At 37.3% G+C, this 25,752-nt stretch overlaps 1 protein-coding gene across 1 annotated transcript; it reads left to right on the top strand.

The window, feature by feature from the left end:
• On the top strand, positions 1-24,817 carry LOC145772466 (sodium/calcium exchanger 3-like). Its single transcript, XM_082584344.1, has 18 exons — positions 1-216; positions 4,415-4,721; positions 5,011-5,237; positions 5,568-5,656; positions 6,416-6,499; positions 7,077-7,240; positions 7,657-7,683; positions 8,080-8,179; positions 8,409-8,556; positions 13,974-14,136; positions 16,449-16,572; positions 16,806-16,938; positions 17,396-17,495; positions 19,741-19,807; positions 20,496-20,694; positions 21,271-21,434; positions 22,525-22,683; positions 24,691-24,817. Exons 1-18 carry the CDS (start codon positions 1-3, stop codon positions 24,815-24,817), a joined length of 2,598 nt encoding a protein of 865 aa, XP_082440470.1.
• Positions 24,818-25,752: the final 935 nt, after the last annotated feature.

The raw sequence follows: 25,752 nt of genomic DNA, 5'->3' as shown, positions 1-25,752 counted from the left end.
ATGGATTTAAACGAAGTGAAAACACACTTTGACAAAGGATATGTTGTAGAATATTTGTCATCTAATTCAACCAGGGAACCATGCACCGGTAGCTTATCTTTACCGGGAGATAACTTATGGCCGACACATGTAAGGATCTGTCTTTGTGCGGTTTTCCTACTATGGTTATTCTGTGGAGTTGCAGTCGGTAGTAACGAATTCATGGAAAGCATTGAGGCAAGTTAATTGATGAGTTATTAAAACTCTAAGTAAGTGTAAAATTATGTTTGTCACACACTTGTTGACAGAGAATGGGATAGGATGAAATGGAAGATAGAATGGAATGAAAGACAGATTTTGGGATGGAAGATGGAAAATGTCAAGGATGGAAAGGGAATGGAAGATCTTGATGATAGGATGGAAGACAATCTTCCATCATTCCATCCCAATTCCATCATTAACTTTCTAACGCTTTATCAAGACATGCAAAATATTACGTTGCTTGCTGAAATAATTCGAACGGTACGTTCAAACAATAATTCAAACGGTACGTAATCCTTAGGAAAATACTGCGGTTGAGTTTTTAGCTTAAATTTGGCTTATGGTTTTTAGGTTTATTTGTTGCATATTCAACGAGGAAATTGCAAAATGTGAAGATGGAAGAGAATTCTGAGATGGAATGGAAGATTGGAATGAAAAAATCAGGATGGAAGATGGAAAAAACGTCTTCTATTCCATTCCATCCCATACCCTGCTGGCTGAGCATAACTAGATTCCTAAACATTTTTATTTGTTTAACAGCATTCAAAAGTTTTGGAGAAGTTATATTACTGTATTCTTCACATAGGCTACAGTAAGCTACCATAATGAACTTTGGCTAGCTAAAAGTTCCCACCAGCTGGATCAAAACCTGAATTCGTGTGTGGTTTCATTATGTTGCTCTAATGCTTGCTGTAGAATAAAATCATCATCATTGAACATTTGCTTTCAAAGTTCTTTTGGTCTTGTCTACTATGACATAAGTGTTATTCTACGACCTACCAGCACACGGCCGAATACTGCTACATGGGAAAATTTCTAAGAGTTTTAATAGTTACAATCATAGTAACAACACTTCAACAATCGGAAAACTTCACTCTGCCAATCTCGGTAACCAGCCCTGCGTCAAGAGCCTCTACAAGCGTGCGATACTACCAGGAATAACCTATCAAGGCATTATCAGTCCGAAGATAAAGATTCAAAAAAACCAAACCATATTTTTGGCGTGTTTAGCCAGAGATTAGGTATGTTGGCTACGTTGACCCCAATTTATGCAATAACAGCGTAATGTAATATATATAAGACTTTTCAATTGCATCCTGGAGGTAGTCTCATCATGTAGTCTTCACATTTTTTGCATTGAAGGACCTGTCACATGTAGCCATATTCTAACTGCAAATTTAAACTTGGCGAAAAACTACACGAACTAAAATCTAAATGTGCTTCAGATGAGCAGCTTATAACGTAGAATGTACAAGAATCCTTGATATTTCAAATTAAACATGTGATTGCACCCAAAGTGATTTATCAAGTGATAGAGACTATCTGCAGGTTACAGTAGGAAAGTCTTACACGTTCCATTATTATTTCGTTAATTGTGCTCACTGCTCAACGTACATACCTAATCTACGTTAAACACGCCAAAAATATGTCCAGCTACAAGTACTGCTTCTTTACATGCTTCTGAAAATGAGAAAATGACAGGTTTGTCATGGCTATGATTGTAACAATTAAGACTCTTAGAAATTTTCTTATACAGCAACATATTCGGCTGTGTTCTAGTAGGCCGTGGTTGTTCATTCATAATTATAGAACTATTTCAAACTGCGTAAGTTAGTAATCCGAAAATTTAGTTAAAGTCTGCAATAAACCACCATGTTATTTTTTGGTTGTTCGGTCACTACTGCGAGATCCGAAATCACGACAATCGTCTCTGTGACCAAAGATAGCGTCGTTGACCCTCTATCGAAATGTTTATTAGATTACATAATTTTTTAATGCATAAATCTGAAATTGACAAGTTTGATAGATCCGAGGAAAATATTTAGTATGTGTTCGGTTTGTTTGCAGAAAATTTACTTGTTCTAAAAATTTGCATTTATAGAAAAAAATAGTCAAGTTATCTATTCTTTAAGTGAATAAAAAAATAACAGTTAACCTCTCAAGTACATGTAGCTCCACACAAATTGAAATTAACATGCCTTTTGACTCTTTTTATTTCTTTAAAAGTAATGTCTAAAAAGACATTATTAAAGGCACGTTAATTTCATTTTGTGTGGAGCTACATGTACTTGAGAGGTTAACTGTTATTTTTTTATTCACTTGTTGATTCATTCATATCAGTTTGTATCCTCTGTGGAGCCTTTTCTAGTATCATGGGCCAATCCTATAAATGTTTGCTGGTACACCCCTTCATTTTCTTTGGATTTTAATATCTATTCTTTGTCTAAAGTTTAAATTTCGATATTTTTTCATTAATTATCTTTTCTAACGATGAGTTGTGACTTGTTTACATGTCATACCAGGTATAATGGCTGTGGCAAGAAACGTTTCAGTGTTCGAAAAGAGCTAAAAGCTTGTCTAACGCAAAACGTTGTGCAACGTCAAACTGATATGATGCAAACTCATCTTCAGCATAGCGTTTTTACTAATATTTTGTTGCAACTGCAAAATATTAAAAAATTTGATCAGTTAAACGTTTATTTTTTGCATAACGTGTCATAGTGACATATATCCTATATTTGGAAAAAAATGGTATAACTGCATACAGCATGAGCTTGCAATGCACGTTATAAAACACCTCAAAGTTTAGAAAAACCAGGCTGCCGGAAGAATGAAGCAGTAAAGAGCGCAGTTTGTTTCTGTTTCGCGTTCTTTCATTGGCCTAATCAGTGCCCTTTGTCTAACATCCTATTCTCATGTAAAGCAGGGCCGGATTAAGGGTTTATGGGGCCCTGGGCTGAGCTGAAAGTGGGGGCCCTTATCAAGTGACATTTTTTCGCTAAAAATTAATGGTGGAGTGGGGCTACGACACGGGCCCAGTTGCATGTATCTGTGGCACCGTGCCCCAAACAGCGGACCAGTGGAGTAGCCAGAAAGAAAATTGTCGGGGCTACATATTTGATGAATTGAAGAGAACAACAAAGTGTTTGATTTAAAGCCATCGCCACTTGATGTGCAGTGGCGTATCCTGGTGGGTTGAAGCAATAAAAGTGGTTGGGGAGTTAGAGCGTGCCGAAGGCACTCGTATTTTAGGGGGGTCCGGGGGCATGCCCCTCCCCGGAAATTTTTTGAAAAATTACAATCAAATAATGGATTATAGCGCTTTCTGAAAACACTTTTAGGGTAATATTTGTATGAAATTTATTAGCAGATAAACAGCTATTAACTTATTAAAGATAGCTCTTACACACGAACGGGCAAAAACTGCGGCTAAAATTAGAGAACAGTGAAAACTCAGCTACACAAAACTCAATAACTACACAAAAACCCAACAGAGTAAGCCATTCTGAAATTGCTTCCACAAATTACAGTAGTTCAAAAAAACGTAAATCGCGTAAATTTTGCGCGATATTTATTTGATACTTTTATATCCGAAAATGGTACGGATTACGGGTCAAAGTTATGATGATGCTGCCAATATGAGTGGCAAGTATAACGGTCTTCAAGCTCTTTTGCGCGAGAAATGTAGTGTAGCTCATTATGTCCCTTGCACAGCACATTCACTTAATTTAATCGGTAGCCTAAATGTCCTGTAGAAACATGCCGTTCTGCCGCTGAGCTTTTTAAATTGTTGCAAAGCCTTTATTCATGGCTCGTCTCGTCTACTCATCGTTGGCAAGTCCATCGAAAGTTCCTAGATGGTTTGCCGGGAAGAACGCCTCTTTCTACACAAATATGTTTTTTGTTAAAAAACGAAGAAAAATTGAATAACTGGGGTTGGGCAGGGGTGCTGCAGCACCGCAGCACATATGGGTGAGCCGCCCTTGCTTGTTTGAGATACGAATTAAAGCAGTAATCTCCAGCTGTGCAACTAAAAAAATTAGTAGATTTTTTTCTTTGAGGTGGGGGCCCCCAAAAGTGGGGGTCCTGGGCTTCAGCCCACTCCCCCCCCCTTAATTCGGCACTGATGTAAAGCACTGGAGTATTACCACTTTAGAGGAGTAAAATAATTTCTAGATTCTCTTTTTTTAAGTCTAAATGCACACAAAAGAAAAAGATTTTGTCTGTGTCAATTTAGGTTTTCTAACGCAGTTGTTGCCACATAGGCCTAATATTGGATTCAACTACAAATTTTGAAAAAAAAAAGTGAACAGTCATACAAAAAAACACAAACTAATAAAATTTGAGGCTAATACACGTATTTTTTTAATACTTCATTGTTTGATTTATTCAGTTTATCACAAGTAAAAGCCGCACAATCGTTGTTTGGGACGAGGAGAAGAAAAAGAACGTTCAAATGGTGGTTTTCATTTGGAACAAGACGGTGGCAAATCTTACTCTTCTGGCTTTGGGCAGCAGTGCACCAGAGATTCTTCTCGCTGTTGTGGAGACAATATCGAACCTCTCTTCCGATAAGCCTCAAGGGGAGAGTCTCGGTTTTGCCACAATCATCGGAAGCGCCGCTTTCAACCTCCTCGTGATCACGGCGATATGCATTGTTGGTGTTCCTTCACCTCATGTCAAGAAAATCAAAGAATTTGGTAAGACAGTGCGCAATTTGCTCTAAATCATGCTCTAAATCCTTATTAAAGCAAAAAAAAAAGTTATTCTGGAAACTTCAAAAAGAAAGTACGCAGCCTACAGTAAAAGGCATAATTATGAAACCCGAGTCAATTTGATCCTTAGCCTATAATGTTTTTATGTAAGCTTGCTGTTGTAATGCAAGATGTTAAAGCGTACTATAATTCAAACTATATAAAGTAAGAACTTGGGACGTACGTCGTCAACATTTGTCAAATGTTCATTCTCGTTAAATTGGTTTTATTTTAGGAGTTTTTCTCTTGACATCTATATCATCTCTGTTCGCCTACTTGTGGCTTCTCGTCGTCTTAATTTGGCACTCTCCTGGAGTGGTGGAGGTATGGGAAGCGTTTGTAACTCTCTCTTACTTTCCTTTACTTGTGCTAATAGCCTATGCCCAGGATAACGGGTGGTGGAAAGACAAATGGAGAAAAGGAGAAATTGCTGTAGAAAGTCATCAAAAAGAAGATCAACCGGTATGATTGCATGACTGGAGCTGACTGATAAAAATAACTTACTGTTGATCTGATTCTGGAAGTTTTATGAATTCGTAAGAGATTCTTTCAGCTGACGCGAGTTCGGCTGCTGAGTGAAAGGCGTGAAGCTTTCGCTTGTATTTAAAGTTTTGTTATGACTATACAAATAATTGTTAGTAGCCGACTGCATTAAGTCCAACAGGTGCCTCGGAGCAGAGACTTGTGTTTAATGCTCTGCTCAACGTTATCAGACTTAATTGATAAAATTGTAAAAGGCATGAAACTAAACGTATAGATACAGTAACTAAAATCTTTTTGCATGCGCATCAGGTGATAAATGGAATAGGAAGTCGGCGAGGATCCGTTGGACTTCATGCGGTTTCGTTTTCCGATGAGCAAGGAAGTAAAGGCAACACGAAGTTTGTGCAGAGTAGACATCGACATAATATTGAGCATAAATGAATGGCTTACTGCTTTCACTCTGTTGGGTTTGTTACAAGGCCATTGAGAGAAAGTCGAAGTGGTCGGAAAGCATTACAAAAATAAGTTTTAGAAATATAATTTTAACCAAAAACCAAGGTTATTATCACTATCAGTATTCATTTCAGGCATTTATATCCTAGGCATGAAACTTCTTTATAGTATAAAGGAGTCAGTTTTAGTTAGACAAACTTAATGTTTTATAATTTTTATTATTTTAACCATGGCCGAGTTTTCACGGAGCAGTGAAATCTTGAAATTTTTTTCAAAGTGTCACCTTTTAATTAGGCTATATGTTTCGTATTTCTTTTTTGATTTTGAATGAGGCACATGACCAAGTGCTTCCTAAATCCACTTTGTTTACACTTAAGCCTACCGTATAAGCAAAATAAAAAATACTTAATGCATTAAAATTAAATACATTGCCAAGTTATAGTAAAGTTTGAGTAGTACAATGTGCACCCTTAAAAGTGAAAAAATACACGTTTTTATTTGGCACAGTTTTGCTTGTGAAAAAGTTTCTTGATTCCCAATTAGGAGTTTCTGGCCTTAAATATTTTGTATGTTGCAACTATCAAAGATTCTGAAAATATTCAATAAAGTAAACATGATTGCTCGAAATATTTTTAATAATTTTATCTATTTGCTCCCAACTCAACCTAAATAAACTTTGTTGCTTGTTCCGAATTTTATTGCAGTACTGATGATCACGAGTATAGAAGCCCTACAAGAACAAAACCAAGTATGAGAAAGCTTTCAATCGCCGCCCCGTCTGATCTAATGTGGGTAATCTACAACTTGGAGTATGAAATACTTTTCTTCGTTGCTCATTTAGTTTCAGTTGATGCTAACATTATGTATTTGTGTAAGGCCTACTAAACATAACCTAATTTTCGTAGACAAATGGAAATGGCTGACAACAAAGCACAGTCGACCACCCCATCTGAAACTATCTTGGGACCACGTCGTCGTTACGTCAGAGCTAGGTGGCCAATTTAGTAAACCAGTGTCGCGCTTGCCAGTTGTGATATCATGGAAAAAATTTATTTTAATTTTTATTGAAGTTTATAGAATTACTAGTAACTTTGCAATAAAGTTGGCAACATTCTTTAATCTGTAACAAATGTTTAAGGGTTTGCATGAAATATTAAACCGACTTTGATTAAACAATAAACTGTTCTCCGACCTTATTAAAATAAGAAACTTGCAGGGTAGCGTAATGCTCCACTTGCAATATGCCAGGTTTCTGTTTTAAAACGGTAAATTGATTATATTTCATTATTGCATGAATTGCATTTCTCTTTCATTGAAAAGTTTGTTCGAAAAGCTCGTGTGAGATTTACATGTATTTATTCTAAGATTACGTCACAACGTGGTTCGAATGATGCGTGGGTCAAAGCCTTCCCGAAAGAAAAACATAAAAATTGAACAAGACAGTTGCCCAAACTCAGATGCCAAGCTTGCTTCGATTGCTACGAGATTAGCCAGGGCCTCAAAGCTACGATCAAAGAACGCAATTCAAGGTTGGTGGGAATGCAAGAGACAAGGCCTAAATTTAGACGTTTTTGTGAAATGTTGTATACTTTATTAGATGATTTTGACTTACAAGATACTAAACACATTATGTTCATTTGTTATCTCGCAGAAAAAACATAAAACAATGTTGTGAGATAGATCGAACCATGTACCGTAATTTAAGTTTAGTTAGGTAGCTAGGCTGGCATTAGAAACGCATAATCAATAAATCAAGCTTATCTACAAGCCACAAGTGTAGGCTACTATTTTGATGCAAAATGAAGGCAATGAAGGCCAGTTTAAAAATTTTAGCATAGCTTACTATTAGGCAAGCCATATTGGTAGAAAAACTGTTCAAAGAAGGATAATCTTATGTGAGTTACGAAGTTCTAATATAAATGCTTTTTATTTTCTTGCCATCTAGATTTTCCGATCTCTTTACAAAAAATTGGTAAGTTAGTTGTTTTTTTCTAGCCCCACATTTTAATGCTTTACTTTATCTTTTTGTTTGTTACTAAACTGACAACTTGTTGTTTTTTTACGTTTAGTCTTGTAGCCTACTGTAAATGCAGGTTACAATTACATTGCTGACAGCAGTTGAGAGGCAATCAACCAATTGAGTTTAAAGTTTTCATAACATGTAAGGTAGGCTAAAAAGTCAATTGATATTGGAAAACTAAAAGTCATTGATGCTATTTCGCTTGGCTTAACTTTTGCTCGAAAGCACTGTGTTAATGCTCCTACCGGTACTTATCATTGTTACTTTGTAATATTTTATGAGTTTTTGCTGTGGAGTTGCTGAAAGTTTTTTCGACTATACCTCAATTACAATGTTTATGTTTACCAGACGAATCTTGCGGCAGTTTTTGTTTTTCTACGTCGACTTGTTGCGTCCACGAGATGGCAGTCGAACTCCAAATTGATGTCTTATTGAACCGCAGAAATAGGTAAACATGAAAGGTTTTCGAATAATGGCGTCGTAGCTATACAGCCGAATGTTCGAAGGTTGGAATGAGATATGGAACACATAGTTCAATGGATAATTTCTCTTTACCAAAGCTATAAAATTAGATTTCTCTTATCGTATAAAATTTCCTACATTTGAAACTATCTCACAATTCATAACATTAAGTCATGTCAAAAGTCATTTCACTTTTATACAATTTCCTTTTTCAGGGCAAAACAGCAGATAAGAGTGTCAAGACTGAACGCAGAAAATATACATGACGCTGAATTAGTGACAGGCGCCGTGACTGTGGATTACGAAACGAGAGAAGGGTCGGCCAGGGTCAACAAGGACTTTCTTTTTACCTCAGGAACATTAGTAAATTGAATTTAGTTTGTTGTGGCTTTTGCTTATATTGGTGCTATATAGATATGTCGGTCGCCAATACCCATATGAGCCCTCTGCAACTTTGTTATCATGCTCTCACCCTTCGTCTAACTTTTTCATTCACACGCTTTATTTTGCACTGTTGAACTCAAGTGTCTAGTTGAATCTAATACGTTTAAAAGTCTGATCTTTGATGAATTTCTAATGTGGTAAGAACAGCTAGAAAATCTCGGATATGTGTTTGTATTTACCTTGGAACAGCGATAGACCTATATATTGTTCTGGGAGGTCAGGGATTCATAAGGTAGGGATGGCGAACTCATTTTCGTCATTGACAAGCGGAGTGTTAAATAGTTAAGATTGCAAAAACATTCTAACACTATTTTTTACACATCGCAATGAATCATTTCGATTTTCCAAATAATCTGAATGATGTATTTTCAAACACATTTAAAACATTTAAGTATTTCAACCCATTTCGAATGTACGGTTTGCAATAACTTTGATATGTAATCAGTAAAATCACAATATATGCATAACGTATCCAAACAGGCTTTCTGAATTGTTATGCTACAGATAAGAGTTGTTCAAAAGCAGAACACAATGCAGAATTAAACGTAAATAAGATGTTTAGAACGGCAAACGAAATAGGGGCAGACCACCAAGAATTTGGACTAATGATATTGGTCAGGAGTCAGGACTTAAGACTGGTCACTGGTCAGGACTTAATTACAAAACTGCAGTAGAAAAATCTCACAACAGAGAAACTTAGTGCCTCATTGCCTCCACCCTCGACGAAAGGAAGGAACTTAATGATGATGATGAAGATATTTAGAACAAGTTTGGCATTTGGCTACGCTGTGACAGATCATATAAGAACGCCAAATAAACGCTTACGCAGTAGAATACAGAAACACAAAATGCAACTTTGCAAATCAAGCAAACACGTTTCCACAGCAATGCAGAAGCATCAACACACTCACGCAGTTGTGTGGAACAAACAACATATAAGTTACCAAACGCAATTACATTTAAAACAACGAAAGCAAACTTTGCAACCAAGCATTCATAAAGGTAGGGCTCGCTAACTCACTTTTGCAGCTGACTGCTACCGAGTTAAAGTGGACAGTAACACAGTAAAATACAGCGACACCAAATGCAATTTGAAAAAATACGAATTGAACACACACATTGCCTCAGCATCAATCACGTTGAAAATGTGTGAGTAGCTCTAACGGTCTACAAGTATGATGAAATAGCGTAGCATACAATAACTTATCACAAAGTAGAATTAATGGAACTTCGGCTAGAAAGTTTTCGAACAGTGCGAGTCATCTTTGCAGGAGGCTCAATGACAACGTTATTCAAACGTTTCAATTCATTTTTTGCAAAGCAATTGAAGGCCGTTTGAATAATAAGTTCAAAATTGAAATGGCCATCACAACACTTTTGTTTGACTAAAACACAATCAATGTCAGATGTCTCAGCCACGTTCAATACGCTCGAGTAGAATGCAGAACGTTGATTGTGATACGTTAAGAACTTTTTTTCACTACAAACTCACTAAGCCAAGTGGTGTCATCATTTCCATCTTCACTTCTATCAAGCAAACTACTATGCAAAGAAAGGCAACCAGCGCCAACGATTGCCTTCTGCTGAAACAAACCGAGGCAGCGTATCTTTTTTTCAGCTTGAAGCAACTCCTTTAAAGACATATAAAAGTTGCCACCACTGGACTGACGATACCATCCAAACCTTCCTTCTATGGGGTCCGATGAAAACTTTCCCGGAAGAACATAATCAAACTCATAATTCAACAGCAAGTATTTCGCAAGGGCAGGCATAACTTCTATGGTTTGACTGCAAGCTAAAAAAGTTTCTTTTGTCAAGCCAATGCTGTTTGATGACTTCCATTGCTTGAACAGTTTAGCTGCATGAGCCAACAACTTTAGGCCTTTGTGAGTCCCTTCTTCAGCAAGTCGAAGAGGTTGGTACATTTCATCTCTTTTATGATAACCTGAAACACACACCGTAAAAATTTGAACAAAGGTTTTGAGCGGCCACAAAAGGTGTTAAAGCATTTTGACACAGTTAATATATGGATATGCATCTCACATACATTGATAGAAACATTTAGCAGTACTATGGATAGTTTTAACATGCATTTCCCATTTGAACAAGATATCAAAATAACACATGTTCTACATAATGTAAATTTTTTTGAATTGGTAGATTAACAGCCATTATTGTACAAAAAGTTGTGTTGACACTGATCAAGTGATCATGAATATTGCATAAAAGTATAAAGGGCTATCATAAAATATTGTCACATAGTCATGAAAAGTGTATATAGCATAATACTGTGAATTATGAACCAATAAACATACTGTTTGCAGGCGTGATAGCTATTTACCTTTCATTGGTGATTTCAGTAACATGACTTTCCACACAACAAAAATTGCACATATCTGGATGTTTGTGTGAATCCAGGATTGTTGTTTTTGTAAAACTAGAGTCCATGCAATGTAGATTCACTAAATACACCTAAAGATATATAAATAAACAAACAAATGCAACAATAAATGCAGTTTCTCCAGTGGTTGGGGATAGTCATGTCCGGAAACCTGATCTTAAAGTCATCAAAATAAAGCAAACCAGTCGTTGATCAAAACAGCTCATTGTTAAATGATACATACACTGGATTGTCAAATTTCTTGACAATATAATATGGAACCAGGTTAAGAAAATTCAGGATTAGGTTTAGTTATCACACTATTGCCCTGGGTGCAACCTAGTTCGTACCTTGCAGTTCATACCCTCAGTTCGTACACTGAAAAGATCGAGAGAAAAAATAAAAAAGCCGAAGTCGCTGATCGCAGTTTAATAGCACAAAGCCGAAGTCGCTGATCGGAGTTTCAGAAAACAAACTCGAGAATTAGGGTTAGCGGAAACTGCGGAAAATATTTGCAGAAACTGCGATCAGCGAGGGTTAGTAGAGCATAGATTACTCTATGGTTAGGGTAAAGGTTACCGAAAACTGTGGAAAAATGTTTGCAGAAACTGCGATCAGCGAGGGTCAGGGTTAGAGTATAGATTATTCTGTATATAGTTAGGGTAAAGGTTAGCGGAAACTGCGGTTAGTGGAAACTGCGGTTAGCGGAAACTGCAGAAAAATGTTTGCGGAAACTGCAATCAGCGAGGGTTAGGGATAGAGAAGCATAGATTACTCGATTGTTAGAGTTAGGGCCGAGTTAGGGTTAGCGGAAACTGCGATCAGCGACTTCGGCTTTGTGCTATCTTTCTCTCGATCTTTTCAGGGGGAAAATTTTAAAATGTTTGTGGAAACTGCGATCAGCGACTTCCGCTTTTTTTAATTTATTCTCTCTATCTTTTCAGGGTACGAACTGAGGGTACGAACTGTTCAGGGTACGAACTAGGTTGCATCATATTGCCCTTATATAAGTGATTTGTTTACATGAATTCATATTTCAAACTCATATTGCCTACGTTTCAATTTGACAAGTGTGACTATGTTGGATCACAGCTCAGTTTAAGCTGATGTTGTACTTACTTGACGCATGTTGAGGAGAAGTTCGAGAGATTTTACTTGGGTCCAAGGATACTTTCTTTTAGGCATATGCGACTTTCAAGATCTTGTTCTCCTCAATAGCATACTTGCTTAATATGCCTCAATAAAATAGCATTGCGTCGGTCGTGTCGCTCATCAGCAGAAACTTCTTGAAAGTCTTCGTCGTAAAAATGGTGTGCACACATTCTGTGTGAACTATTCACTTTCCAGTCTTTTCGTGGAATAGCTTTAATCTATTTTTTTTTAGTTTTCTTTTGGAAATCGAAATAAAATATTTTTTCTGTGGGCTCTTTTGATTTATATCGGTAACCACTAACCAGTCTTGCAGTTAGGGACACAGCAAACATTGGGCATGGTTTAACAGCATGCTAAAATTAAATCACTATAAAAGATATGTTTGCACTACAAACTGCAAAATGTGTATTGGACAATTGTTGGTCAATATCATAAAATAGCATTATACTGAGCTAAGCTAGGTAGCTTAAATGCAGAGACTGCTTAAATGTGTAGGCTAACTCAGTAAAGTATGTTGCCACTGACTGTTGAAAATAATCCTCTATCATGATGCTTTATTCAACATTTTGCAAAACTCCAATGATGGTAAGCTTGAATACCTTTAAGTTATTCTGTCACAAGCCTGCACACTGAACCAATGCCATCAAATTTCAACTAGTTTTGCAGATGCAATTAATCTAACCCTAACCTCAACATTTCCCTGATGTCAAGTGTTTGCTCTCTGCGACCTTAAAATTTAGGCTACCTCAAACTAGAAAAAGAATTTCTCAATTTCCATGTGCAACTGCAATAATGGTAGAGTCTAGTCACTACTAGTAGAGAGTCGAAAGTTGGGACTACCAGTTGCTTTTTGTACAACACGTGAGCAGAGCTGCCATTTTACCAACGTTAGTTGGACATAGCAACAAAAGTTAATTATTGCTAAATTTTTAGTCTAAGTTGATATTTCAAGTAAATCATACAGCAATAAAACCAAAAAAGTAAAATTAGCAACATCATAAAGAGAAAAACAAGAAAATTGCTCACAATTGTTGCAAACTGATTTGCACTGAAAAAGTTATGTATCTGGACAAAAATCACAAAGTTCAGTTCATTGTTTTTATTTCTGACCATCACAACAAAAAACAATATAGGCTATGCCAAATATGGCAGAGGTCTAGAAAAGTTAAAAGCGAAAACGTTATAACGTGCATGATTCCAAAATATGGCAATCAATTTATAATATGGCACAGCCGCAATAATTATTATTTGTTCTACTACAGCTTAAGAAAATTAAAAGAAACGTAATTGCCGGATGCAATGAAACTATTGTTTTGTTGACGTTTCTCACTTATAAACAGCAACCTCTCTACTTAGAATATTTCTCAGTTATTGAGCACAAAAATGCAAAGATAGCAAAATTAGCCCACTGTTTTATCAGTGGGTGAAACTCTTTAGTGACCTGGCAACTCTGTACAAACGAGAGAATGCGTCTTGTAACAAATCAGCAAACTTTTATTTTTTTTCAAACTCTCTCAATTTTGAGTAACACTTCGCTTGTCGTCAAGCAGCTCGAAGAGCCAAGAGTGCGCGGTCTCTATATAATGAGTCTCTGTGGGAGGTTTACAATTTTTAAGTTTTAGAAATTTTCATAACTTCTTAAGCAAAATACTCTGTAATATGCTGTATTTCCAAGAGAACTGCACCTCTCATGTTTAGGCTACGCTATGAACCATAACACTAGCAGCAGTGATCAAGCAAGATTAACATTTGCAGTTATTAAATTTGAAATATGAAGCTGATCAGCACTTTTTATTCATTTCAGGTTTTCGAAGAAGGGGATTTTGTTAAGCCCATCGTGGTTTCAATCATCAATGGCAACCAATATCATCCGAACACGGATTTTTACACCATCTTGAAGAATCCAAGCTCAAATGCTTTTCTTGGAGATCCAAGTGTTGTTAGGACAACTATCATTAATGACAACAGTTAGTTTTAACTTTTGTTACTTTATACAAAGTTGTGACTAATTTGCTTTTTGTTGTAACGATGCTTATTCTTAAACTGTGAAACATTCGAAAAGTTAATGTAGGTGGTTTGCATTGAAATGAATGTAGGTCCTATGAACTGACACGATCTTTTGCAACATGTGATGTCATTGAAAAGTAGGCTAATGGTTGAGTGCAGTCATCCTTAATCACCAGACTTTAAGCCTGAAAAATTGTCTGGCAACACAAAAATAAAATATCACAAATTCGTCTTCAGTAAGCCTGGCTACCATAGTAAGCCTAGTTACAAAATTAAATTTAGCCTTCTAAGCTAAATTATTTTTCTTTGTTACCGATACATCTTCTACAAAATTAGCTTCTTTTGTACAGGAGTTAAAGTGTTTGCTTGCTTTACTGACTTCAACCTGATATTCAAAGGTGGGCAGTAGCGCGCTATTTTTTAGCGCCGCTACTTTTTTGGTAAAAGTAGCGGTAGCGGCGCTACTTTTAGTGGGAGTAGCGTCTGCAGTAGCGGCGCTATTTTTTTCCAAAGTAGCGGTAGCGGAAGAGGCACTACTTTTTTTCAGTCGCACTCCCGCTACCCGCTACTTTTTAATTTAAAGTGAAAAAAATACTCGTTTTTTTCGCAACACTGGAGTGGTCAAGCAGCTATATTGTATAGCCTACATAATCGGTTTGGTTGCAAAGTTTCGGTCTTTTGGGAATCTTGTTTTCTGGTGTAAAACTGCGATCCTGCGATCAAGGTATGAAATCGATAATGTTCATTTTAATTTTAATAATAGCTGAAGTAAAGTTTCATATGGTTTATATAGAATATAGACTACATGCAGTGAGCATTACCTCATCAGTCATCACCTATGCTAAGATGTCCAAAAATAAGGTTTTTTATTGTATTGGTTAAAGTAAAACTGTTGACAAATGGTTAGCTAAGAAATTTGTTGCTGATAAAATTTTGTTACACCATGGTTTTTGTTAAAAGAAATCATTACAGAGCAATTTTTGTGATTTGTTTTGCTTAGGCTACAACTTAGAAGTTATAACAAAGTTTATTTTGTTTCTAAACAGCTCATTTATTTCTAGCTGACGTCAACTTCTTCGGCGAATATCTCCGTGTGATGAAGCCTATCTGCCAGGCTTTAGACATTCTCCAGGGCGAGTTCAAGGCGTATTACGGAGTCTTGCTTCCAACCATTACAATTTGCCCGAAGAAGTTGATCAAGATCAGCAATTTTGTGACCTGTGAGGAGTTGAGAGTAAAAGTCCTTGAAGGGATGAAGAAACGATTCAAAAAGCGCTTCAACGACATGAAATGCGTTACGGCATCATGTCTTCATCCCTCCTTCAAGACGTCGTGGCTACAATTTCTGCACTACGTTTCCATGGAGAATGCTGACGCACTGCGAGAAAAAGTCAAGACAGATATAATTCGACTGTTGCGGGAGACATCAACCCAGGTTGATACCGAGAAGAGTGACATCAACACCAGTCACGACTCCGAGGATGAATTTTTTGGTGTGTTGGCTATATCCCGTGAAACGTCGGTGCAGAAGGAAACAGCAATTGCGGACCCTTTTTTACGGACAGGAGCAAGTCCTTTTCGAATACCGAGTTAAAACATCTGTTCATTAAATACAACACCCCCATTCCTGCCAGTGCTGCGGTTGAGAGACCTTTCTCTGTTGGAAAAGATGTGCTTAAGCCAAAGCAGGCAGGACTTAGTGACTCTCATTTTGAAATGGTCGTGTTTTTGAAAGATGCGTAACAATAAATTTCCTTAGAATGTGTTCTCTATAACGACGTTAAAATAACAGTGCAAACGAATGATGACATTCGTTTTCAAGGTCATTTTTGCGTCACTAGGGACTTGAAGAATGTTTCCTAGTGTCATTTTACACAGTAGCGGAAGAAGTAGCGGTAGTGCGCGCTACATTGGTCCACGTAGTGGTAGCGGGTAGCGCGCTATTTTTGTAAATTGATAGCGGGTAGCGGTAGCGCGCGCTATTTTGGTCCAAGTAGCGGTAGCAGGTAGCGTGCTACTTTAAAAGTAGCGGGTGCCCACCTCTGCTGATATTACGTTTTAAAAGAAATCTATTGAGTATGGAATTGACAAATATATACTAAAAAGGGGGATAATGTGCTGTAGGAAAGTCTATGGTTCTGCAATAGAAAAGTAAAAGTAGCATTTAGATTATTTATAGATCTATTACAGATGGCGCAGTATAAATCTATAACAGATGGCGCGTGCATACTAATATTTGTCAAGTTTTGTTGTGTTTTTTAAATTTTTGCAGGCCCTGGCAATTTTGTTCTAGAAAAATCGCAGCTGTACGCAGACATGGAAGAAGGTGAAGTGCAAACTACAGTGCTACGACAAAACGGTTGTGATGGAAATGTTCAAGTTGGCTATTCAACTATGTGAGTGGCTTGGTAAAATGCGCGAGTTTAGTAGTTTAAATGAGTATTTTTATTTTCTAAAAACCACAGGAATTAGATTGGACTACGTCCTGTAACCCTCAGATGAATTGTACAATTGGAACTGCACGTTATTTTGTACGAATTTAATATTTCTATTTGGTACAAATTGATTTTTCAATATACCCTATAACAATAATATAGGCTACATAAATTAAGTTGTTCATCACTTTCAGAGAGGGGACAGCAAAAGGAGGAAGTTTAACAGACGATCCTGACGCAGACTTTGAACACACAAGTGGAGTGTTAGAATTTAAACACCAAGAATCCTCCAAAGTTTTTACAATTCGCGTTAACAAAAACGTAAAAGTGAGTAAACCTCGTTAGAAGGATTGAAACCTGGTCATTTTGAACACAACATTAACAAAGAACATAACAAAGTATAGACACTTTTGTTTTCCAATCGTTTGCAGATATAGAGTTTATTTTTTTTATTTTGAGTTTTTTATTGTTTTATCATATTGAGATGAGTGGTCAAGTCGTTTTTCATCACCAAAACATGAAATGTCTCATTCCACGTAAACATTTTTCCACACTACTGTATCTCTAAGAGCTGGTGTTGAACCAACTATAGGCCTACTAGTGGAATTTATTTTTCATTGTTGGAATGCCAAATAAACGATATTTTCTCGATCTATAAGGATTATCATAAAATAAACACACCTATAGGCAATAAGCAGGGATACCTAGACTAGTTTAGGTATCCCTGCAATGTTACTGTTCAAAGTAGGCTATCTTTAATCACTTATTGTTCGTTTTTGTCCAGGAAACAAAAAACTTTGTAGTGGTTCTTCAGAACCCATCAGCTGGGTCACGTTTGGGCGAGCACAGTGCTGCAGTTGCAAATATAAACTTGAGATCGGGAGGTAAGGTTAATTATTATTAGCACCTCGATCGTAAATTTCTTGAAAAACGTTAAGTAATTACTATTTTCTTCATCAATAAAGAAACAGAAGCAACTTACTTTAATTAGTATTTTAGGCTAGAACTTCTTAATGTGCGATGTGTTTTTTGGTTTCATCATTTTTATCGATTACTATCTTTTTCTTAGTATAATGAGAACCTTATCTTCTTATGTCCCGATGCTTGGATTCAAGTATGGGACTCACCTTTACCTTTTTTTACTATCTTTTTCCTTAATTTAGTCATGCGTAAACTTCACGAACAACCCGAAACTTGTAAGGTGTTTTTTCGGTGTTTTGTTGAACTCCAACAGCTTCTAAATAATAATAATATAAAATTAAAGTAAGTTACTGAAACTTTATCTAATTAACAAGTTTTTGATGATGCTTTGTAGTTTCCACGTGGCTTCTGTTCATAGGCTGATGGGAATTTAGTCATTCGTGGCTTTGAGAGAGAGAGAAAAATAACTTTATTTGCCAATCAGATTCTGTAATAGTACACAATGAGCTTACATCATAATAACATAAAATTCATAAACATAAAAAAAAAACGCTAAGCACGCTGAGTGTTGAAAAATTTAATCTAATTAGCCAGGAGCAGCGACCCAGCCAGCAAGCCTATATGGGCCCCACATGGGGACCCATATGGGCTGATGTACGGGCCCCATGTGAGATGCCCATATGGGGCCCATACACATTGTGTCCGCGGGCATCACATTGCCCCCATATAGGCTGCCCATATTCATTTATGGGTTGCTCACACTCAACCCACAAATCTAATATGGGCTGCCCATATGTAACCCATAAATCTAATACAGGCTGCCCATATGTATATCAGGTATATAACTGCAGACAGATGCCAAACTGCAAGCAGTAAACTTTGGGCAATGCATAGCAAGGTGCCCCCAGTAAAGTGCTCAATCGGCGTAAGCCAAGAGCGTCAACTGCAGACAGTGCACACGATGATGAACTGTTTTATTTTGATCAACAACGCACGAGTAGGTATATAGCTCCATGTGACATTTTCCTATTTGTGGTACGTAAGCACAAAAAATAGTACTACTGCTAACCTTGCCAAAGTGCTCCAACTGCAAGCAGTGAGCTTTGCGCAATGCATAGCAAGGTGCCTCCAGTAATTTTGCTTGTTCAATTTCATTTTGTGTTTGTTTAAAAGATCAACAAAAGTCGTTTGAGACAACTAAAAAATCTGAAAGTCTAGACAAATGCTGATCGAGGTGTATATCATATTAGTATGGGTTGCCCACAAACCTTTGAATCACTGTGTGGGTAGCCCATGGTCTGCCCATAAAAAATGTGGGCAGTCCATGGTCTGCGCATAAAAAATGTGGGCAGCCCATGGCCTGCCCATGAAAAATGTGGGTAGCCCATGGTCTGCCCATAAAAAATGTGGGCAGCCCATGGTCTGCCCATAAAAAATGTGGGCAGCCCATGGGCTGCCCATGAAAAATGTGGGTAGCCCATGATCTGCCCATAAAAAATGTGGGCTGCCCATGTTCTGCCCATAAAAAATGTGGGCAGCCCATGGTCTGCCCATAAACAAAGTAAGATCAATAATTTTATGTGGCTAAATTTCTTAAAATGCATTTATATGATCACGCATTTGAAGATTGGAAGTTTTATATTCCACCTTGTCATTTGGCAACACATTCTGCAAGAAAGCCCATATTGGGCGCATATGGCAAAAACAAAAAAACCCACATAAAACCCACATGCCCACAAGCCCATTAAAATAGTATATGGGGCCCATATGGGCTTGCTGGCTGGGGAAAGACCATTTGGTCATCCAGTCAGCTTCATAGAAGTCAAAGTATCATGGTATGACTCGGACGGTACAATTGAGACCCAGAAAGCAAAAACAGTTCTCTCTTCAATACTTTCATTCGCGGACTTAGACTGCTTGCATAGCCTAGCTTATTTTACATGATTAACCCATTACTGCATTAGTTTCAGTGGTAGGACAAAAGATGCATTGACATAATCAAATCAATGCACATAAACATAGATTGCTTTTTGACGTTTTTGTTTTCTCTTCCTTTCGTGCATCTGGCCTGTTAAGTTTGAATGACCTGTTTGAATCTGACAAGTTCATCCTGAACATGCGTGTAGCCTGCTTCCCTCTGGAACGGTATAAATCCTTTGATATGATCGTGTTGAATGTTTAGTTGTTTAGGTTATATTGTTTTTACAGATCTAAATCATTTAAGTCGTGTTCTATTAGAAGAAAACGATGGAAGTTGGTGGGGTCAGTTTGTCAAGTGAGCTATAAATGTGGTTTGTTTTTATTAAAATTCTATAGCTAATGCTATACTATATGCAGTCAGTAGTTCAAACATAGCATAGCTAGGCTACTGTATGTTTGTTTTCCAAACAACGTATTTTGACACAACATTTGAACATTTGCCTTTCTAAAGGAGCAATTATTTCATGCTCAAGAGGGAGGGACAATTTGCACGGCAAATTTTATCTAGCTTCTCTCATAAACTACTTTTGTTTAATCTATAACTTATATTTGTACTTTTTATTTAGTCATTAGCCTACAAGTATTTGCCTAAAAGATTGCTATGGGTTACCTTTATGAAATTGCCTGTTTACCGTAGCTACACCACTACCACTGAGCCTCTGTCACATCACATGCGCCCTTTTCTACAATTGTTTATAGAACAATATGATGCTTGTTCTCCAAGTAGCCTATTACAAACGACATATAGGCTGCCCAACTCTGAAAGCAATTGCAGAATCAAACATCGGTGGTTCGTTCAGGTCTTGGTGTATACAATAAACAGAATTTAAAACGACTTTCTGTTCATAGTGTCATGTAATGAATAGCATTAGTAGGCCTACAGAACAAACATGAACAATTCCTTTTATCTTTGAATAATGAAATACTTAAAATCTTTAACCCATAGTTTTTATCAATTTTTTGATTGACGTACGATGATGCAGCGCCATACAAGTGAAAGGAGGAGTGGATGAAAATGGATGCGAAATTCCACCCGGCAAACTAGACTACGTGCTTCATGTTCTTCTTATTTTTTGGAAAGTCCTGTTTGCATGCGTACCTCCAAAACATATCCTAGGTGGGATGCTATCATTCTTGGTATCTCTCCTCTTCATTGGCTTGATCACCGCAATTATTGAACAAGTAAGTAGCCTATCAATACGTTAACGTACGCTACATTAAGTGATACATTTCTATAACATACAAATTAAAATAGGATAGCTTAATTAAATTAATGATCAAGTGCTTTTCTTGAACGTTTATGTTTGTGCTTAGTTATTAGGGGCCTAGGCTACTGCTTACGGTGTGCAAGTTCTACAGTCTAGACAATAACAAGAGTTGGGAGACCCTGGAAAATTATCCCGCATAGAGTAAAATCAAAATTTCTAAAAGTATTTTTAGGAATATGTTGTCGTTGTGTTGTTTGTTTGCTTAACATTCGTTGAAGAATACTTAAGCATAATTTAGAAATATTTTTTTATTTGAACAGTAGGCTATAGCCTACTTGCAGCCTTTTTGGAAAGTATGCTGTCAGAGAATGTTAGATTGTGCATGCATTAAAAGAGCCTCGTAGCGTAGGCTAAATCGAACAATCGTTTCAATCCTAAATTAATAGTTAAGCTGTTTCGCCAAAGAACATAACTTTTAAGCTTAGCTTTTCTGTGGTCAGTAAACAATACTGCTATAAATACCACAACACCTTTATTTTTATCACAATAGACGTGCCATATGCTGGGCTGCTTAGCCGAAATGAAAATGATGGTGACTGGCTTATCGGTTGTGGCTCTGGGAACCAGTTTACCGGACACTATTGCTTCACGAATGGCAGCTATCACGGACGACACAGCTGACGCATCAATTGGGAACATAATGGGGAGCAACAGGTCAGGACTTAGGCTAAATATCTTCGTTGCGTTATCTTAGTAATGGGCGTGAAACATGGGTACAAGAATCTCAGAACGCACTAAACAAAGTTGTAATCTAAAAGTTGTTTCTTTTAGACCGGCTTTTGAAAAACACAATTTCCAAACTGTATTTTCGCAAATTTCCCAAAGTTGGCCTACCTCCTTGCTCACTTGCAAATGCTCTTTCTCACTCTCGTAGCAATAGAACTATTCTTTTTAAACATTCTATACGGTTTCAACTTTAAGAATAAGCTATGCTATAGCTATGAGCAAATTAGTTGTAATCAACTAATGAAGTAGTTGTGATAAATTTGTAGTAGCCTATTCCGAACATTGGCTTAAACCAGTGTTTCTTAACCTTTTTTGGCCCAACGCCCCCTTTATAAACTGGCGAAATTTTATCGCCCCCCAACAAAAACGATTAATTACGAAAAGCAAATATATACTTGCGAGCATGAAAACAGTATACTGGTAGTAGTGGTTACATCATAATGGAACTCACCAGATTGTGTGATATACTGAAAAATTATTGAATTTAAATAGATAGCGTTTGTAAACAAAATGGTTGGTGAATCAAATACGACGATGGTGTAAGAGAAATATTGTTTGGCTATCGTGCGAGCATGTGGAGTAAATTATCCAGACAATGATGTGATGAAATCGTTACGCTGGTCCGTAGATGGGTTAGCCTAAACCAGAATGCCCCCTAATAATCAAAACGCCCACCTTATGCCGAGGTAATCATACCGCCCCCCTGTAAAATCAAAACGCCCTCCGGGGGGCGGTACCGCCCCCGTTGAGAACCACTGGCTTAAACGTTAGGCTAATTTTCTACTATTCATAGGCTACAAAATTGTTAAAGGGTCGTATGAGACCAAATTGCAAGATTTTAGTTTGTACATATTGAGTTCAATATTTTTCTTCAATTCGTTTAGTAGTCGGCATATTTTGAATAAATCGCATGGGTACGGTACTCAATAAGGAAAGGTGGCCTAATTATTGCGATTTCAAATTCTCGAGCAAAAGTTTAACAGTGGCACTTGTTTCAAAAGGCGACTAAATATTTCAGCGTTAACGTGTTCCTTGGTCTTGGCCTGCCATGGGTGATTCGAGTTGTGTGGTGCCAATGGAACAACAAGGTCTACCAGGTCAACACCGAAGGCCTGCAGTTCTATGTGATTACGTTTGACGCTTTTGGATGTCTGTGTGTTGCTGGTCTAATAGCAAGGTAATTTATAAGTTTGAAATAAATTATACTTATCTGTGTTTCTACCTTGTCATACATTTAGAGTATAAAAACAAAATTTGCTTTCGAAAGGTAAAAATAAACGTAGGCTATAAAAGCTGATAAAACATCTTTGGCATAAGCAAATTCTAGAAAGGAGCATCAGGGGCACAGACACGAACCCTGCAAAACTAAACATAATTTGTCTCCCTTCTTGCAAAATTTTCTTGCCCGACTCGCTCTCTTTATCGCATTTCATTAGACTACCATGCATGCATAAGCAGGGGTGTTTTTCTAAATTTTATTTGGTGGGGAGGGCCTTATTAAAACTTTATTGTGTTCAAATTGGCAAACTACATAGATTACAAGTTATCGGTGTAAGCTAGTGGACAGTAGGCTACAATTAGATTGTCAACGTACAATCGGAAATAGGAGCCACAACATGAAATCTCTCATGCATTGCTTGCAATTTCTGCTCCCCTTCTTGCCATGGAACTTGGTTGGTTTGGTTTTTGAATCTTTATTTTATCACTGACAAAGCCTTTGATAGCTTCGCATACTTTTAGAGGCTTTTAACGCAGGTCCGGTTACTGAAATTGGCAGAGTAAAGTTTCCCTTGAGCGTTGCGCTTGAGCAACGCATTTTCAGGACTGCTTTCAATTCAGCGGCACCTAGTGAATGGAATAATTCCTCGGCAACATGACTTCAACAATCGGAAAACTTCATTCTGCCAATCTCGGTAACCGGCCCTGTGTCAAGAGCCTTTACAAGTATGCGAAACTACCAGGAATAACCAATCAAGGATTTGTCAGTCCGGGGATAAAGATTCAAAACCAACCAACCGAAGCATCCGCTCATACCTATAGCTGCAAATTATTGCAGCAACATCCCGAGCACATCGGTGTTGGGAATGATGTCTGGATGTGTAGGTTACAATCCACTATCAGGACGCATTAACTCAAAGGTTGCAACCAAAGAATGCCTAACTATAACAGAACGTAATTATAATTGAATCAAATCATGACTCGTAACATAAATTAAACTGACACCACAACTGAACTGGTACCATAACTGCAAACAAGCGTGGTAAACTGACTAAAACAGTGGTTCTTAACCTTTTTTCTATCAAGTCCCCCTTCAATAATGGTCATGTGCCTCGCGCCCCCCTAGATTTTAAATAAGTACTGTATCATGCCAAAAAATTGCATTTTTGTCTGTTTATTGTACACATTAATGAGATAGGCTACTTGACACTGCTTCTTAGCGACTAGATTTTTAATGCGAGGTTTAACTCCAGAGAGTGAACAACGTAATTCTCCTTTAACTCTTAGCCGTAGAAATGAAGCCGTAGAAAAGTAAAAATGAAGCAGCGTCAAGAAAATTTGATAAATCTGAAGGAGTTCAGCGCAAAATAGTTTTGTAAAATTCTGGTCTAACTAATAAAGCAAGAATTACTGAATACAAAATAAAATAAGATAAAATACAAAATATGACGAACAGCATAGGTCCTGGGACATTAAAGTAATTAAAAAAATTGAAATTGTTGTAGAGCTCGCGCCTCCCCTGAGAGATGCTTTACGCCCCCCTGGGGTGCGCGCCCCCCCCGGTTAAGAACCACTGGACTAAAAGATGTCACGACTAAATGGCTGAACAAAATCATAATAATGAAATTCAACGCAAGACGCGTTGGTTTAAGAGAAAATCCAGCTTGATTGGAATGCTTCAAGCGATGTAGGCTACTTTATCACGACACACAAATGCACTGTGGCATGTAGCAGATGCACAACGTTAAAAAGACGTAAAACTACCTGGATATATAACAAACTATCGATTGCAAGAATGCGCTCAAATTATTAGTTACCGTTCCAAATTCTTAAGAGGCAGACAACTTCACACAAGGGAATACAATAATAGGCTACTGCTAAGAAAAAGCCGCAGGAGCTACAAGTGAATCAATTTATCTCTGTTGGTTCAGATTAGTTGCATGACACTTTTTGTTTTCTTTTTCAGGCGATTTTTACTCGGTGGGGAACTTGGCGGACAAAAGCATGCGAAGTGGTTTAGTGGTGCAGTACTGCTTTCGATGTGGCTGTCTTTCATTTCCCTTGCCATACTGAGAAGTTTTGGTGTAATATAGGTCTAAATGAAAAAAATTGAAGGAAGCACTATACTGCCACTCAACGGATGGAAGACAGCATATACTTCAGCTTTCTGCAAAGCGGTTGTAGCCTAAAAGTCTTCGACCCCGACGCAAATGATTTAACTGTGTAGCCCATCAGAGATTTTCTATAGCAGTTGGTTTCTGCAGTAAAAAATGGATCGATTACCGATACTTGTAAGACCTGTCAGAAAAGCCTACTATTTCAGAAGTTCAATTGCAAGCACGGAAATAGAAACATAGGATAAATTTCAAAGCAAGGAGAATGAACTTTATTTTAAAGATGTATTTTTGGATATTTTCTTCAAATTCCTGTTGTAGCTCTGCAGTAGCGGATCCAAGAGAGGGGGGGGGGGGGGGCACTGTGTTATGTGCCCCAGAGAAAAACATGCTAATTTTCTAGGATTTTGTACAATTTTTTCGTTAACTTATTCGACGCAAAGGGCACACCCCAAAGGCATGTTTTTATTTAGCAATAAATTATTGTTTATTTGGTCGTATGCGCCTATTAAAAACTGAAAAAATGTCGTAGGCTATGCCGAAGTAAGCATAATTGCTCAATTAACTACGTAACCAACATTAATTTGACAGTTAGATCAACCCCTCGCTGTGGTAGTAAAGGTAGGCATATGAAGAATGCTAAACTATAGCCTATGCCTTGTTAAGAACAGATTTACAAATAGCAACATAGGAAGAACTGTTTCACAGAGCAGAACTGGTACATTTTTCTGTTCTAGAATATCATAATGCTACTTCAGTCAATGTATTTGTTGTGTCGGCTGAGAATCACATTTTATCATTGCATGTTTATCATATCATACTGAATCGAAACTTAACATTCTGCCCAAATTTTAATACCAAACATAAAAGTTTTCAAAATTCTTGATGCAACGTTTTACACTCAAAGAAAAATG

Source organism: Aplidium turbinatum, chromosome 6 (genome assembly GCF_918807975.1).
Source record: "Aplidium turbinatum chromosome 6, kaAplTurb1.1, whole genome shotgun sequence".
Classification (NCBI taxonomy): domain Eukaryota; kingdom Metazoa; phylum Chordata; class Ascidiacea; order Aplousobranchia; family Polyclinidae; genus Aplidium; species Aplidium turbinatum.
The sequence above is the reverse complement of the archived record's forward strand: the minus strand, read 5'-3'. Positions and strand labels throughout refer to the sequence as shown.

Bases quoted from the DNA above. Each gene is read 5' to 3' on its own strand.
- LOC145772466 (XM_082584344.1), top strand. From the start codon at position 1: ATGGATTTAAACGAAGTGAAAACACACTTTGACAAAGGATATGTTGTA. The intron at 4,722-5,010 runs GTAAGACAGTGC...GTTTTATTTTAG, and splicing joins CAAGAAAATCAAAGAATTTG to GAGTTTTTCTCTTGACATCT. The intron at 14,137-16,448 runs GTTAGTTTTAAC...AAATTTTTGCAG, and splicing joins AACTATCATTAATGACAACA to GCCCTGGCAATTTTGTTCTA.